This window comes from Serinus canaria, chromosome Z, assembly GCF_022539315.1.
Source record: "Serinus canaria isolate serCan28SL12 chromosome Z, serCan2020, whole genome shotgun sequence".
NCBI classification, from domain to species: Eukaryota; Metazoa; Chordata; class Aves; order Passeriformes; family Fringillidae; genus Serinus; species Serinus canaria.
Genome location: NC_066343.1, coordinates 51,394,251 through 51,412,454, shown reverse-complemented (window position 1 = coordinate 51,412,454; position 18,204 = coordinate 51,394,251). Strand labels below are relative to the sequence as shown.

General features: G+C 39.7%; 1 protein-coding gene across 1 annotated transcript; it reads right to left on the bottom strand.

Annotated features, from left to right (window-relative positions):
* Positions 1-161: 161 nt before the first annotated feature.
* Positions 162-17,687, bottom strand: HEXB (hexosaminidase subunit beta). The gene is made up of 14 exons (XM_030237116.2): positions 17,349-17,687; positions 17,098-17,255; positions 13,740-13,805; positions 12,918-12,964; positions 12,631-12,741; positions 10,025-10,126; positions 8,335-8,464; positions 7,475-7,655; positions 6,381-6,467; positions 5,740-5,812; positions 4,841-5,015; positions 3,950-4,040; positions 3,610-3,714; positions 162-346 (listed from the first exon to the last, which is right to left on the bottom strand). The coding sequence occupies exons 1-14, from the start codon at positions 17,639-17,641 to the stop codon at positions 283-285; spliced, it is 1,683 nt and encodes a 560-aa protein (XP_030092976.1). The 5' UTR covers positions 17,642-17,687; the 3' UTR covers positions 162-282.
* Between the last annotated feature and the right edge of the window lie 517 nt (positions 17,688-18,204).

Here is an 18,204-nt window from a genome sequence, read left to right as displayed (position 1 = left end):
AAATAAAGATAGTTGCTCCGAATTTAAATAATGTCTTAGCTTTATTTTTTTCAACCATAGAGTGTACAGAACCAGTAACTCTATGGTATCAAGTTTCCTGATCTCACAGTGAAGAATCCCTACTTTTGAAAGGTTAAAAATTATAAAATTTACTCCATAAGGGCTGTCAAATAATTTTATTTTAAAAGTGAAAATTTAAGTCTTGATTCACATATGAAACCACACATATGTATTCATACCCCAGAGGCACTTCAGGCTGTTGACAAGAAGTCTTTGCAGCAGTTATGGCCCTCTTGCTTCATGTGCACAGTATCCAACAAACACAGGTTCGGCCGCTATGCCACGGCTGTTAAAATAAGCAGAATGGGTATGACTGTAATCAAACAACTGGCTGCTTGTGTAGGCAGGAAGAGAGATACTGGCAATCTATTTTAATAACTATATAAACAAAACTACTCCTAAGAAACAACAGATGAACTATTGAGGAAGTGAAAAAGGGCCCTATTCTATTTTTGATTATACTTTTGACTGAACCTCTGTTTCAGAGGCACCAAGCTATTAGCAGACATTGAAAAGTTTAAATTCAGGGGCTAGTTCTTTTGATGTTCCACAAAATCTATTGCTTTTATTGAAAAGAATTCCTAAGAAAGGCAAATAAAAATCAACTGACATTTACGCATTCTTCCCTCTCCCTATCTCAGTGTTTCTGTCCTGTGCAGCTCTAATTCCATAATTTTCATTATTTTGGGGGAAGGAGTGAGTTTCTTTCAGCTTACACTATCATAAATTACTCTGTTCTCATGTGGCATTACAAACAAACCAACCCCTGTGGCTTATGATGGTGCAGTAAGATAGTATAAGAAGCATGTTTCAGAATTAAAGTAGTTGTAAACAATATTCAATTTCTCAAATGTTTAAGATACAGATACTACTGCCACTAATGTTTAGTGGATCAGTGGAAGAAACTGAATAATAGCTCAGCTAATGACTGCTGCCCCTAAGCAAGACATACTCTTAGTAAGGACAAGGCTTGGTGTCCAAGTCTCTGAAATATATGCCCATCTTCTTGTTTTCTTCCATCACCATTCCTCTGCAATCTGGGTTGCTGTATCCTAGAAGAAGCTGAGTTTGGATCTGCCTGGTACCTACTGCATTCACTGCACTATTTCAAGGGCAGTGGCTTCAGTCTTCAATAGGCAGAGTTACTGTTCATCCAGCTGTTACAATGTGCAACCTGCCCATTCCCCTTGCTCCTTGGTAACCAGCTGCAAAGCAAGCCAGCGCTCTTTGTTCTCTTGGAAAAGCCCCCTGTTCTCCTACACCTGCCACAGTCAATGCATATTCGATAAATAAAAACTTTAGTAGGAACATGGTCCTCGTGTACATCCTAAGACTACAACAGCCCGATACTAAGTCAGCTCTTTGAGGAAGCCCCATATACATGAAACACAACAACTGCAGCCCCATGGAATTTTCACTTCATCAATGGGAAGGGAATTGTTCCTCTAGTGTTTTTCTGGTTCAAAGCCTGTATAAAAAGAGTAATTTTCAGGACAACATATCTTTTTATTAAGGTAGTTACTTTCTAACAGGAATTGTTCATCCTAAATCAGCAAAACAGTTTTCCTTAAACTACTTTCTGTTGCTACATATGTGCAACAAGTACAGGGAGTAGTCTGTAGTCTGCCCCTGCATTCTGCATCTCTCATGCCAGCATTAGAAGAGCAGCTGCTGTTATCTGGACCAGCTCCCTTTACAGCAGTACAAGTACCAGTGTTAAGGAAGAAGATGGAGATGCAGCAGTGGAGTCAACCAGGTCCAGGAACAGCACAGCTTAGTTCACTGTAAAACCCTGATCTTAGTGGTACAGCCACTGTACACTTAACTGCTCAGTTATAGCAGTTTTTCCTAAGCCCCACCAAGAGATGCACCACCCTGCTAAGTAACAGGACAAAAGTTTTGAAATCCCTTTAATAAGGTTTTTAACATGTATTTGTCAACTCTTTCTTAAGGTATCTATTTTTCTCATGACTGAGGGAGATTAGCACAATTTTCATACAGCTGTTTTCCTCACATGATTATTTTAAGCCAGTTTGAAATAACCCAGCCAAATCAAAACTTTCAAGTCCTTTGAAAACTCTTGAATAAAGAGTGACAGCAAGCTAAACATATACTATATATGCTAAACTAAAGTACTGTGTCCAGTTCTGGCCCCTCAGTTTGCGAAGGACATTGAGATGCCTGAGCACATCCAGAGAAGGGCAACAAGGCTGGTGAGGAACAACTGAGGGAGCTGGGGGTGTTTAGCCTGGAGAAAAGGAGACTCAGAGGTGACTTTATCACTCTCTACAACTCCATGAAAGGTGTTTGTAGTCAGGTGGGGTTGGTCTCTTTCTCCAGGCAGCAACTGACAGAACCAGATGTCACAGTCTCAAGCTGCATCAAGGGAAATATAGGATGGATACTAGGAAAAGTTTTTTACGGATAGAGTGATAAAGTACTGGAATAGCCTGCCTGGGGAGGTGGTGGAGTCACCATCCTTGGATGTGTTTAAGAAGACTGGATGTGGCACTTGGTGCCATGGTTTAGTTGAGGTGTTAGGGCTGGGTTGGACTCAATGATCTTAAGGATCTCTTCCAACCCAGTGATTCTGTGATTCCAACAGATAATTATGCTAAGACATCTTCATGAACATGAGCAGAAAGCTTGAGATTCAAGTGCTGACTATAACTGCTGTTGCATCCTGTTCTTTCAAGAAATTATTTATATCTACCTTGAACTACTACCAGGCAGAGTTGAGATTTTCTATGAGTTGTCATAAACTTCTGTAGAGAAATATAATGGTATGTTTCATGCTTGTTGCAGTTCAACTATTCAGCTCTCTGACTGTATACTTCAAAAGTGGAGTCAAACTTAAAACCTAGAAATCATTCATATCTGCAACTGTGAATGTACAAAAACAACATTAGCAATAAATAACCAGTGACTTGTCTAGGTAATTTTTAGGAAAAGACCTGGGAGAAGAATGTGTTATAACTGCTGTAAAAGAAGTCAGTACATAAATGAATTAAAATTTGTCATGGACTGCTTATCCACCCCTTTCAGCCCTAAAGCAAGGCAGTACCTGAAAGAATAGCTTGCCTAAGCTCACCTCATGCAAACAGTTCCAACTGATTACCTGCTGCAGGTCTTTAATTATTATTTATAATAAATAAGTAATGCCACCTTTTTTTTTTTTTAATAAGTCTGCTCTTCCTTCTGTCAGTGTACTCCTCTCACAGACCCTTTAATATAATTTTTGTCTGAAAGAAGTCAATCATGGTGTTGATTTTTCCTTTTCAGGAAAAGAGAAACACAGAAGAGTCCTAATATTTCACTGAAAAAAGTGAGTTCTGAAAATATTAGTTGCAAAACTGTCCAGAGCTCTTGTCTTAATGTATCTGTCTTCCTCTTCTGTGGAAAAAAAAATCAAATGGGATTTTCTTTACAGTCAGGTTAAACTGCTAGCTCTCTTCCCTTCATCTCCAGGCCAGCAGTTTATGCCTGTACCTTTATTCCATTGGTTATAAAAACTGAGAACCAAGATACACTGTAGCTACTAAATCTTACCGGAGCATGCGGCATCGATGATTAGTTAGCCTTTTGTAGGCATCCTGCAAGTTGGTCACATTGCTGCTGCTCCAGAGTCTTTCCCCAACAGCACTTGCTCGAGGCCTGTAAAGGTATACTAAGTTTTAGAGTAGGTATGGTCTACAACCAAGAATGGATATTTTTTTTTTTTTAAACTAGGTCTAGGTCTAATATAATACTTCAATATCCAGAAGCATTACTTTTCTTAGCTGTTTAGGTTCAGCACAAAGCACTGTCAGCAATAGCATACACTCCTGTGGGATTAATTAATGCTTCTTATAGCTGGCTTTTTAAAATCTAATGATAAAGCAGTCCATACCATAATCTTGGTGTCAGGTTAGTTGCATCCACGAATTCCCCCCACAGGCAAGCTTCTCCACCTATTAAAAGTTTCTTCTGTTCTTCAGATCCTGAATTCAAACCACAAAGTCAGCATTTTTCTCTGTCCAGAAGATGGGCATATATCAACAATTAGATAGGACGGATGTTCAGTTGTTTTCATAGAAAATACCTGAGCTATCCTGAGCATTAACTTACATTTTGATAGTCTTGTTACTAAATGGGAGAACCACCAAGCCATTTGTCCAGAGAAGCTATTACTCTGCTCTGTCAGAAAAGATTTTACCTTTTATGCTCTGAAGAGATTCCTCAGCTTTTTGACATTCCTCCGAGATTTAAAACCTAATGAAAACTGTTCATTCTATCACATGCAGAACATTCCGTGAAAAAAATTAGTTTGGTATGTTCTTAATGAGCTCTGAGAATCTGAGAGCTCCCTCACACAAAATGAAGGCCTCATGGATATAAGATCTTTGTACCAACTTAAGATACAGGGAAGAGAACATGTCATTTTCTAGACTAGTTTAATAATCAAAATAATAACAACAATAAATTCAGCGTCTATCTACGAACAGCCATTTTGCACAACTCTGCTCCTAAAGCATCTGCCCACCTAGTCCAGCATTCTATCTTATGCAAACACCAGTATCAGATGCTTGAGAAAGGTAATACCTTTCCCTGTGAGAAGTGCAAAGTTCCTTTTTTTTTTTTAAAGAGTTTTTCAGAGTTCTAGCTGACCATAATTGCTTTGATGATACTATACTCAGAGTGATGGAATGGCCACTTTAAACAGCCCTATTCTTTTCACTTACACTGTACCATAAACCAAGGAGTTTCATGCACAGAACACACATATAAAAAAGTGACAAACCAGGGAAGTTAAGTGGCTCAACACTGTAGTATTTCTTCCAGTCTTGCCCATAACTAATGTAGTCTAAGTACCACGGTGCTGACAACAGAGCAGTGAACCCAGCTCCTGTGACCCTGCTCAGTTCACGGGCGTAGTTATTTGCCATCCACACTTGAACTACAGTGTCGGGTTTCAGCTAAAAGAGGAAAAGAAAAAATAAACAAATTACCCAACTTAATCCAAAACTACTAATGGCAATCCTAATTGTTGTTATCAATGAAAAGGATCATGACTTTCAAAACTCTCTATTTTGTTTTGAAGAGGAACATTTTGGAAACTTACTTCTTGTCATCCCTCCCCACCTCCCATCCACCCTCCCCCTCCCCCCCCCTCCCCCGGCATAAAGCTGATTAGCTTTTTGCTGGTTTTAAACACTCAGCTAGAGTGAAGCCTAGGTTATGCTATGGACAGTTAATACTTTAAGAGGATTTCAACATGCACCATGTATCTGACCAGCTGTTAAATGCTGAGTATTTGGTGTTACTAGACCAGACACAGTTACATGAGACAAAAAAAAAAAAAAAAAAGAAAAAAAAAAAAAAAAAAAAAGAAAAAAAAAAAAAGAAAACTCATAGAAACTTCTCCACCCTTTACTCTGATGTTTTAAACCTATTTTATTAACTGTGTTCACCTTTAAAAAGCACTTCAATGCTGGTGTTCCTGTTTCACCTATTATTTATTCAACAAATGATGATTTCAAGGGATTGAAATTATCCACAGCTGGAGAGACTTGCTAATGTCAGCAGACTTTGCTTTAACTCTTAAGAGACAAAGCCAGATCTACTTAATAGTGTGCTCTGGAAGCCTCACACAATATTGTGGTGTTATGCAAGAGTACCTTACCAATTTTTCCATCTTACTTGCGCTTTGTGATCAAAGACTTCTTGCCAGACCATCTGTCCTTTGTTGTAGGAGGAAACAATGTCCAAAATGCTAGAATTTAGAAATAAGATCAAGTTTGTTAACTTCAATGAGATAAGTACAAGCACTCAAAGTAGCAACATTTTTTACCCCAAGGCGTATCAGACCTTTCCCACCACTGCACAGGGGACCAATAAAAAGCAGGTTGTTCTGGTTTCAGAATCATGCTTGCAGAGCATGTTCTACCATGTAGAACAATGGGCATATGCATTAACACAAAATAACAACTCATACAGTGACTAAGTGACGGGTGACTAAGACCGTGTTATTTAAGGAGAGAAAGAAATCTCTGCAAAAACTTCCTCTCCACCCTTGTGCTGACACTACTGCAGATATGTAGTTTAAGGTACCCAATACATTCACAGTGTGTGTAAAACTAGCTTACATATCCATGCTGTGTCCAACATTTTAAAGCCATGAACTTCAGACCCAGTATTTTAAAATAAAGTGTATAGTTCCAAATATGTGGCAATTTTTCAAATAATATGATAGATACTAAGTCAGCTTTCATATCTGCACCTCAATGCCACCCTCTAAAAATGGCTGTGAAAAACTGAGCAAGAATTAAAAATCAACATACTTCTGAACATAGTAAGATTCCAGTTTAGCATAGTCAATGCCAAAACCTTGCTTCTTCATGAACTCTTTCACCTCAGGGTTAGATTTCCTTAAATAATAACAAGAAAACAAGTTTAAAAAAAGATTATATATTTTCAACCAGATTTCCCAATAATTTCTACCTATTTGCAGCACACTAACTGATGCCTTAGCATGCCACAGCCTGGAACATATTGCAGAGCAGAAGCAGCAGGTTAACATGACTTAGATATTTTGAAAGAGTTTCATCCAGATTTGCAATAAAGTCAACAGACCTAATCTCAGGCAAATCTGATGGAATCCCTGTTCTGAAGCAGTCTCTGGCAGGCTGCCCCTTAAGAGCTTTGAGGTTCCTAGCATCTCAGCCCCTTTGTGCCAAGGTTATCAGCAGTCTGAGTACTCAACAATTTTGTGTTTCTACCACAAAAAGCAAATCTATATTTCTGTGCTACAGCATTTGCCAGTTTTCCTTCTCTACAAAAATTAAATCATGTTCTGAGTGTTTAGATTTGATCTTTAAAGAGAATGTAGAAATAATAACTAGATTAATTTGAATACTCATCAAAATGCTCCAAATCCTTTATTATTAGTTAGCCTCTCCAGAAGAGAGACTCCAAAATATTCAATATCCACAACTGAATTAAGAACACTGTTAATACATGCTGTACTTCTAATACAAACACATATGAATCTGTTTGATAATTCTTACTATTACCTGATTTTCTGGTGGGCAGAACTCAATGTAAACACCTACTTCAACACAAACCATTTAAAATGTTAATTTTCTTATCTAATACTTTTCTAACATACTAGTCCTCTGTCCGGCCAGGGTAATTTTCATAAAGAAATCCTTTAGAATATTAGAATATTTATGAAACTACAAGTCAAAGCAAAATTCTGCACATCAGTTGCTCTTTGAGGATCACAAATGATCTGCCTGTAAATTGTTACAGAGGTAGGAGTAGAGATCTTTCGGTTATGCAGTGAAAACTATCTTATGCAACTGAGTTCCATAACTGATGCAGGTAGACAGGTTTAGGAGGCACTAGGTATTTGGTCCTTGAATTGTCACCATACCAACAACTGAAGTCCACTTCATCTCCTCCCAAATGAATGAATTCATCTGGAAATACACTGCTGATCTCCTTAAAGAACTTAGTCATGAAGTCGTAAGTTGTATTCCAAACAGGATTTACAGGTCCAAAGGACCCAGTTGGCTGTCTTCCATTGTAACAAGGAGTGAGAAGATCTTTTTGACCTAATAAAAACAATTAATAGATGATACTCAGTTTCATGTTGCTATGCTAACTTTGCTAGCAGGAAGAGGCAGTTAGCCACATTAAAAAGGTAAATATTATTACCTAAGTGCTTACCTATTTTAAATATAATCAAATAGAGACAGGATGAAATAAGACAACTTGTAAAAGGTTGAAGAACCCTCTAACTGGCAATCAGGACTCTGACTTTCAGATCTATGATTTAACACAACCTAACACATGTAACATGTCACAATACCTGGAAAACAGCATTTGGTTAACTACTTGAACAAAAGAAAAAGCTTTAATGAATATCAGAAGGAATCCAGTTAGAAGAAAGCCAAACATAATGAGTATGCTTCAGAGACTTCTTTTCTCTTTTTATTACTCTGGGTTTTTAACACCTAAGTCAGTGTGAGGTACATAGCTCAAAGCAGAATGATGTCTAAAGCACCATCTGTATCCCTGAACACACATCTAGCATAGAATATGTCAACAGAACATGCTTCTTCATTTATTTTATTTCCTTTAACCTGTAAAGGTCATGACATCACTTAATGCCTCTTCCTTACCTCTTATCAAGCGCCTTCCAAAGCACTTTATTGGTTAGTCCTTAAAAAATTAATTTGTTTGCTACCACTTACCACAATTTCTTAATAATTAATACTTTCTTGGGCATACCTTTTCCCCAAGACTGCGTGTGTCCTGGCGTATCAAACTCCGGGATAACTCTAATGCCTCTTAACCGAGCATACTCAATCACCAGACGGACATCAGTAGGAGTATAGATGAGATTAGAGGAGTATGCCCCCTGTAAAACATTTAGAGACAACACACTATACCAGCAGATCACAAAATTTGGGTGGAAGCATTTTAACTTAGACTGGAGAGCAGTTTTACAAGTCGGTTGTGGTTAATCAACTGCACAGACATAACTTTTCACTTAACTTGTGGAGAGGAAAAAAACCCTACCAAAACAACAAACTCACTACACTAAGACAGATTGCCTTAAGGAGACCTTCCTTTCCTCCTTAGCTCGCAGTTACTGAAGAACACAGAAAAGCTAGTTTCTTTTCTTTCAGAATTTTGGAAGATATGGTTCTCAATTCTTCTGTACAGAGGCAAGTTATTTCTGTCCATTAGCTCTGAAATATAGGGCCCTCACTACATAACACACAAGACTAATAGAAAACTTCTGCCAAGTCAGAAAGCACTTCTAGCGCCTCAGTTTTGTGCATGACTAATTTAGCATCGTGAAGTGTTTCTTTTGTGACACTAAATTTGAGTGTAATTTCACTCCCACACAGCCAACAAATGTGACAATGACCCAGATTACTACAGTTTGGTGAAACAGATGCTTGCCAAAGATGCTCTTCATGATAAAGAGCACCTTAAGCTTCTGCTTATCTGAAAATAGTTTCCACAGCTGAGTTACTCAAAAAAAGAAACAGCAGACAAGAAGCCTTTCAAAGAGAAGCTTGCTGAGACAAAGACCATCTCCCTCTCTCTACCTGTCAGTGGGATATATGACAGAACTCTACTAGAGTTTGCTTTTACCACAAAAAATAATCTTCAGTGGGATATATGACAGAACTCTACTGGAGTTTGCTTTTACCACAAAAAATAATCTGACTGCATTATGCAACATCTACAATTTCTGAATTATAAAATTCTTCACAGCATCTTCTCTAGCACTGCCAACATAATTTTCACAAGGGTCAGATTCTAGCAAGTATTTTAAAACAGAATCACAAATCTTGTGCTTAGTCTACTTCACTATTCTTAACTACATTTGATTTGACTCCTACTGTACCGTGACCAAGCAAGAACCTCATGGTGGCTCTCACTAAATGTAACAAAGCTTACTACGCTTCTAGAAATAAAGAGACACATTCCACTGTATTTGCTTCAGGAAACAACCTTGCACTCTTACAGACATGATGTGTTTTGTAAGGCTAATATTACTATTACAGTGGTGCTAAGAGCTGGGAGGAAAATCTCTTACATTTGTCTGAGTGGCAGGAGTCAACTAGTTAAAGAAATCCATCAACAGAAATCCAAGCAGTGTTCACTACTTATTTGCATACCATTAGTGTCTGAAGGCCTGCAAACACTGAGGATCATCCAGAAAATTTGCACAGAAGAGTAAAGGTGGTCATTTACCATGTATCCAAAAGAAGACTTAAAAATGGTCCACACAGAAATTCAGGCAGGATCCTAAATGTAGACTTGCTGGTTATTGTTCCCATGGTACTGTTTCACAATCAGCCAAAGCAGATGTACTCAAACAATGATTAACTCTGTATGTTATTTTCATTAAATATGTGCCAGATTTCTGCTCTTCTACCCTGTTCCAATGATGTTCACTCACCTTATCACTTAATTCAGGGAAATAGATGCTCTGGTAAGGGAAGGACTGATCATCTACTATATGCCAGTGGAGAACATTGAACTTATTAAAAGCCATGGCATCCTGTAACATATAATGTAACAGAGTCTAGTTAAACACTTCATTCTCATAGAAAATCTATGCAAAAAAGTTATCTTGTCCCAGCATATCCCAGATGCCTAGAGCAACAACTAAGAAAGAAAAAAACTCAACCAAACCACTCAAAAAACCAACCAAAACCCACCAATCCCCGCACCAACAAACCAAAAAGTCATTCTACATTTCACTAAATCATAGAAGCACATAACTCTACTGCTCCACCCCTCTGTGATCTATTTTCACCACTGCTGTCAACAAGCTCTTCATTTGACCCCCCATTCTACCAGCCTGTATAGTATGAACTGCTATGAACACTTATGAATTTCTTCCACTTCAGAACACATACCCTGAGATTAGCTCAGGTGTTTACAGCACAGTGCTACTAATGCCAAGGTCACAGATTTGACCCCCATTTGGACCATTCACTTAAAAATTGGACATGATGGTCCTTCTGGGTCCCTTCCAACACATATGGTTCTGTGGGTAATTTTCTATGCACCATCAACAATTTCAGCTTATAGAAAACCTTATACTTTTATAACTAAATACCTTGGACTCGAAAACAGAACAGCATGAGACTTTCCTACTACATAGTACATCCCTTCTCATTGGTGACTTCTGCAGAATCCTTTTCAAATGCAAGCAAATTAACCTAAGCATTTTTCCTGTAAAAGACAGTGCTTCTTTTATGTTTTCATTCCTAATAGTGTCAGTACTTTCTTTTTTTCATCTTGAAGATGATCAAGATCAATGTAAACACCCTAATTTTAGAAGTATGACTCCAGTTGGACAGTTACGCACATACCTTGAGTTATGCTGGTTTGCTGAGCACTAGAAGGGTGTGCTGTGAGCAGACCAAATAAGTGTTTACATCGTTCATGATTGACAGCAACACAGCTGCTCCCAAGCCCTTGCTATAATACAGTTGTTTTCCCCACCCATTCTTCCCATTATTTTTTCACCTAGGTGTATTTAAGGAGGTGATACAATCTCTTCAGGAACTCCCACCAAATACAAAGGAAGATATATGTCTTGTCCATTCCCTAGATTTATTTCATCTGTTTGATTACACTGCATAAGTTTTAATTGCCATGTCTTCATGCATTTCTAAGCAATACCATCCTTCAACATAGAAAATTACATCTCTGGACCTTCAATTCATCTACTCCTTCCTCAAGAACAATGCTGTTCCTGGAAATACAGCACAATAGTTGAACACAAACAAGAAATCTACTTGAACTGCTGCCCTATGTATCTAATCACCACACATTGGAGATTACTGATGCTTTTTATTAGTTGGGATTCAAGCAGGCACAGAGGTGGGAAGAAAAACATACTTCTTAAACCAGCAAACATCATGAAATGTAGTTCTGATAATGTATTAGAGACAGACATGCAATTTAAGGAAGGAAAGCAGAATAGCAGCAGTTACAGAAACACAAAAATAGCTAGAAATGCAAGTCTCTTTGGACATATTTCTTAGACAAGACAAAAAATATAAACACAAATATTTGAGGCTTTGAAGCACCCTCTGTCACAAATGTAACACTACACAAGCATTACTTGCTGAACAGGCATTGACCTTGAATGTGAAAACAAGTGGTAAATACCTAAAGGACAAGTTCTGAACAGAGTTCAAGGATGGCCTCAGAAATTAAAGACCATTGTTATCTGCACTCTTACTGCCTCTTTCACCTATTTTTCAAAGTTCTGCAACATGGAGGGGAAATTTCAAGTATTATTTAATCTTGGAGAAGCAAGACAGAGACAAGTTGGGAAACTGCCTGTTCCTTCACTTCAACCAACTAAATAATCCCTCCTACAAGGACTTTATTAAAAAAAACCCAAAAAAACCAGGGAGTGCAAAACAGTAAAAACCCCATCTTTGGCTGCTAAACTTATACAAATACATCACTTTTCCAAGAGGGCTGGAACACATTAATTCTTAGTGTGGTTTGCTTAAGCTTTTTGGAGGAAGTTTTGTTTGGTTTTATTAGATAGTCCCGTGAACATTTCGAATTTCCTCCCTTGCTCTTAATTACTGGCTTGCACTTAGCAGCCTAAGGAAGGACTACCTAAGCCTGCTGCTGGACTACCAAAGTCTGCTCCAAAAGACTGGAGTTCTCCTGAAATCACTGGCATGAAGCTAGAATTTGCAAGGTATCCCTCATATTGCTTGATGACAGTCAGACGTTTCAAAACACGCTTCCAAGAAATAATGCATAAGCAGGTTTAGGCATCAGAAAATACAGAGAATCCGAGGTACCACAAACACCAATCCCCTTTAGAGAGTCAATAATCATTGTGTCTCTACCCACTCAATTCCTCTCCAGTCTAAGTTCAGACCTTTGCTTAGCAAAGTTCACTCTGTCCTTTTACAGTCAGAGGAGATGGTTCTTCTTTTATACCATTTCCAGTTGCTACCCGCTTCAGGAGCCAAAACACAACAAAAAGCCTTCATTATTAATGATATAAAACTGCCTACTTACCAGGTTTGTAAGAATAGATTTCAATGGTAAATAATGCCTTGAAGTATCTAATAAGACTCCTCTATGAGCAAATCTTGGGAAGTCATTGATTTCAGATTCATTGACAAGAAACTATGAGAATAAAATTTAAAAGTTAGAATTTTATAATATTTTCATATTTATTTCAAACAGGAAGTACTTTTTCTTTTTCAGAAAATGATTCTTGGAAATATGTAACAAACTGAAATGTTGCTGAATGAAATTGGTAGATCTGCTCCATCTAGAGTTTAGTTAATAGCCATACTTACGCTTCCATAGTCATCTTCATGAACCAACTGGCTGAAGGTTTCCAAACCTGAAAAAATATCCAAGAAAGGAATCTCAATTACAGCTCAGTACTTGCCCTTAAAATTTTAGTTACGAACAGCACCACAACTATTTACAGGCATTCACACAGCTAGAAAGAATGCTTTGTAGCTGAGTTTCTTTCTCTTTAGCACGTTCCCTTAATTGCTCAAGCATCACCATTTAAAAAATTCTGGAGAGAACCATTCAAATTCTCTATTAGGCACAGATACTGAATACCTGTGCTACTGCTCTGCTGTAGCAGATTAATCCCCAAATACTAAGAAAGTTACCGAGAGTAAGGTGGGAATCTCTGGTTTTGTTGTACATCTATTCCTGTAATTTCTGAAACTGGTGAAATTTCTAATTCAGCATAAAAATCTGTTGATTTATAGGTAGCTAATATGTAGACTTAACATTCCAGTAAGCACAGCAACCTGAAATGTCAGGATTATTATTCTTTGTGATGTGTGCAGCATGTCCACTTCATAGATGCAGTCAGAAAATAATCTGTTCTCACTGTAGTTTAGAAAGCTTGCTGCTTGATCTGGCTTATTTCAGGCACAGCAAGCAAGTACTCACAGTGTGCCACTGGATTTGAGATGCTGAGCATCTGGACCAAGGGTCTAACTGATAAACATCTGAGTATCCTTCTGGCCTGACTAAGCTTACTTCCACTGAAGTATAGAATGAGAGCAAGGCTCAGTGGTCAGCTGGTTCTTGGTCTGCCGTGAAGTTTGTATAAGCCCTAAACAAACAGCTCAATGTAAAAAGCATCAGCTTACCTCTTAAAGCACCCCATACCTCAGAAGCTTTCAGTATAGCCACAGGTTCAGTTACAGTTAAATGGTCTAAAGGAAAGAAAAAAAATGCTTACCCTTTAAAAAGGAATGAATTGCAAGGACAGTGCCAAAAGGCATTAAAAAAATTCTTCAAGTGCAACATCTCCATTTGGGTACTAAATTCCAACCAATCCTGCTTTTAATGGTGATAGCACACAATTCTTTTTCATCTGTGTTTTCCTATATAAAGCAAACTATTGTTTAGAGAGTCAACAGCTCATCAGAAAGAAGATAAAAGAAATAAGGTGCTTAGTAAGGGCAATGCTAAAATATTGTACATGAGCCAAAATACCAGCAAAGTTTAACTCAATTGACTTAAAACATAACACCCTATATTTTTGCATTTAAAACATAATGTGATAAAGGTTGGGTGGCTAAGCCAAACTTTTCATGATTATGAGAAGTTTACTTCTGCTTTTACATAGTTTCCTTTTATATAGTTTATGGTTACATATTTTTTAAAGATTAAGTTGTCATATAATATTGTCAGGTGCTTACTATTAAGGTCTTACTACAAAAAAAAATTACTAATCAAAATACAGAATCACAGAACATGCTGAGTTGGAAGGGATGCATCAGGATCATCTAGTCCAACTTCTGGCCATGCACAGGACATCCCCAAAGTGCCTAAAAGCATTGTTCAAGAGGCATTGTTCATGCCTCTTGAAATCTGTCAGGCTTGGTGCTGTGATCACTTCCCTGGGGAGCGTGTTCTAGTGTCCAGCCACAGCCTAGGTGAAAAACCTTTTTCCTGATATCCAGCCTAAACCTCCCCTACTCAGCTTTGCGCTGTTACCTCAAGTCCTGTCACTGATCATGAGAGTGAAGAGATCAGGACCTGCCCCTCAACCTCCCCTTGTGAAGACCACAGTGAGGGCTCCCATCAGTCTCCTCCAGGCTGAACAGAGCAGGTGACTCCAGCTGCTCCTCATACAAATTCCTCTCAAGGCCCCTCACCATCTCTGTGGCCCTCCTTTGGACACTCTCCAATAGTTTTATATCTCTTACACTGTGGCACCCAGAACTGCCCTCAGCACTCGAGGTGAGGCTGCCCCAGTGCACAGCAGAACAATCCCCTCCCTTGCCTGGCTGGTGATGCTGTCCCTGGCACCTACAGGATGCCAGGGCATTGCTCTTGACCAAAGCACCAGTATGGGGGCACTAAGATGAAGTATGGTAAGTAAAATGAAGAATGGTACCTGAAGAAATCCATAACAATCCTCCCTGAAGTTGAGTACTAGTGTACAGTACAAAGTACTAGTGTAAAAAAAAAAAAAAAAGCTAAAAGAATTTTCGTTTTGAATTTAAGGTGATTTAGTAATTTTTAGAGAAGAAACAAATATATTTTAAGTATTTTTTAAAATTACATACACTAATATGCATACAAATATACTACATCGATAGATTTATATTATTATTCAAACAACAAAGCAATACTTGCATATCTGAAAGAGCAGAGAAAAAAAATCAAGAAGTTGAATTACTGTACAATGATTTACATAATCTGTGTCAGTATGAAAGAATGGTTGGCTACAATTTACACAGTTTAAACATTTATCTAAACTACCAGAGAAAAGCCATTTAGCGACAAGAAGTAAGTACCTCAAGCATCCATGTCAGCCTTAGAACTGATTACACATACTGGATGTTTGGGGTAAGAAAGAAAATTTAGAAGACTACTGCAATCTCCACAGGTAAACTGTAGGGGAAATGTGATAAATTGTCAAGGATTTATTTCCAACATAGCAGGTTTGTTTGGGTTTTGTTTTTTTTCTGAACAGCTATCATACCTTAAATGAACTTGCAAAGTTTTATAATAAGCTTCTTGAAACATTTTACATCAGCAGGTAAGAACTCAGCAGGCAGGAGGGCAGATTACCTGTACTTTGATTACAAATCCAATACTCTTGCCACAGGACAGTCACTGACTGGTCCATACTATCTTTATTAATGAGCCAGACCACCCAAACCAGCAAGTCACCAATAACAGATAGCCCATTAAAAACCAGAAAATTAAAACTTGCTGAAGCCTGGAATGCTCAGCTTATCATATGAAGAAAACTTGTTATTTGTAACAGGAAACTTATTTCTAAAAGCAGAAGGAAAAAACTGCCTGCTCTAAAGAATGCAACCTAAAAATCACATGGTCTGACAGATTCCATGACATAAGACAAGAACCAACTTTGGTTAAAATACTATATTCTCAAACAAGCTCAAAGTTCAAATAACAATAAAGCAGCACAATAACCTGACTGGCAGAACAATGTCAAGAGCATTAGCATTTTTGCTGCTATATTTCATTTGCATCGAAATGTATTATAAGCCTGCACACAAAAAATGAACTCTTTGGCAACGTGTCCTAAAAGGATTTAGTAAATTTAACATCAGTACATTCTGTCACAAGTCAGGTGGAATTAATCCTGCTGCAGATGTATGACTTGAGATTAAAAGGATCTTTTTTCTAAGGATCTGTATCCTGGATACCAAACAACAGAAGATTATCTCAAAACAGGTCTAGATTAACTGAATATGCTGATTTTTGTCAGCCTGCCCAGACAAAAAGCAATATTATTGCTCAGTCTTATTTTTGTTAAGGAAATTCTCTGGCAATTAGTGCTTTAATACTTAGAGTACTTCTCCACTCTGGACTTTAGTCACAGAAATAAAGAAGCATAGAAAAATAAGTCCAATATAAACAGCATGTTTTTAAATCCTTTCTTGTATCTACAGATAGAAAGGAAGTGGATTTATAGGACTGCAAGATGAATAACAAGTTCAACGAACACTTTCTGGTTTTCCTGGAAAAACAGGAAATACCATGTGCATATCTCAGTGTAAGTAGCTTCAATTTAAATGCAGTCACTTCTTAGGATATGGTAAGCAGCGACAATCTTCACTCAATAAATACCCTGTACTGAAAGGGATCATCTCCTGACTATGCACAGATCTCACTATAGATGACTGGCTACTGCACACTATGGTATCTCTGATTCCTAATGGTAGCTGCTAGAAAAGATAGCAGCAGGTAAGTGAACTGCAAAATGATAGCTGAACAGCAAAAATCATAAGCGAGCTTCACAATTCACTGTGGGCTGAGATTTCCCACAGCAGCAAGAGCAAGAATTATCTTCTGGTGGCCACTGTTGGGCTTCCGAGAGCCTTTGCTTTCCAGTTCCTTAAAAAAACCACCCCAAAACCGGCTGACTTCTTACACGGGACACGTGATAGGAAAACAAGCGCGTAACGGTGCTGCCTAAGCCGGGGGAGGAGGAGCGCGGTGGGCGGCCGAGCGGGTACTCACAGGCCTCGCTGGAGGTGAGGTGCGGGTGCCTGTCACAGCCAGGGTCCCCCGCCTCGATCACCACCTGCAGCTGGAACAGCTCGGGCTCCGCTCGGGCAGCCAGCGGCCTGCGGACCCACGTCCGCCACCGGGAATGCCCGAATATGTACTCATAGTACCTGCCGGGGAAGCAGAGGCGCCGGCGGGGCCCTGAGGCGGCTGCTCCCGTCCCCGGGCCGCCGCTGCAGCACCCCGGCCCCGCCGCCGCTCACCTGCGGAAGGCGTCCTGCAGCAGCCCGCAGCTCGGCCCCGCCGAGGAGCCGGCGCCGTGCACCAGCTGGAAGCGGCTGGGCGCTAGCTGCAGCTGGCGAGGGTACGTGCGGACCCACTGCGGCAGCGGCCAGAGCGAGTCCTCGGGCACGGCGTCCGCCGCCAGCTCCCAGCCGGACGGCTCCGGCTCGGCCTCCGTCAGCGGGGCGCCGTGGCGGAGGTTGGTGCTCACCAGCACGGCGGGGACCACGACGAGCCCCAGCAGCAGCCCAGCCAGACCCATGGCTCTGCCCATAGTGGGGCAGCTGCCTCAACCCGGCCGCTCCACTGACAGGGCAGCCCGACTCCGCCTCCGGCGCCACGGGGCGGTCAGGGCGGGCTCGGGAGCCTCTGTGCCCGCCCGCGGTACCGCCCGCCCTGCGGCCCCTCGGCTCGGAGGCCCTTTGCTGTAGGGAGTACGTCCTTCATGCTCCTCTGGGGGGTTTTCTCACATAAAAAACCATTAACTATTAGCGTCCGAAGGAGAGCCACGAAGATGGTAAAGGGTCTGGGTGAGAAGATGTATAAAGACCGGCTGAGGTCACTTGGTCGGTTCTACCTGGAGGAGACTGAGGGGAGATCTCTTTGTGGTTTTCAGCATCCTCCTGAGGGGAAGGAGAGGGGCAGGTCCCTATCTCTTCACTTTTTCACTAGTGACAGAATTTGAGGTAATAGTATGCAGCTGAGTTATGAGAAGTTCATGTCATTATCAGGAAAAGGTTCTTCACAGAGAGGGTAGTTAGGCAATGCAACAGGCTTCCCAGGGAAGTGGTCACAGCACCAGCCTGACAGAGTTCAAGAGGTATTTGAACAATGCTT

What these genes read in the sequence shown, in the direction of transcription:
- HEXB (XM_030237116.2), bottom strand. Translation starts at nt 17,641, where the DNA reads ATGGGCAGAGCCATGGGTCTGGCTGGGCTGCTGCTGGGGCTCGTCGTG. An exon ending in TCTTTGATCACAAAGCGCAA is followed by an intron (nt 5,016 to 5,739) that starts GTAAGATGGAAA and finishes TTCCTCTTTTAG; the next exon opens with CTGAAACCCGACACTGTAGT. An exon ending in AACCTGACACCAAGATTATG is followed by an intron (nt 3,715 to 3,949) that starts GTATGGACTGCT and finishes ATACCTTTACAG; the next exon opens with GCCTCGAGCAAGTGCTGTTG.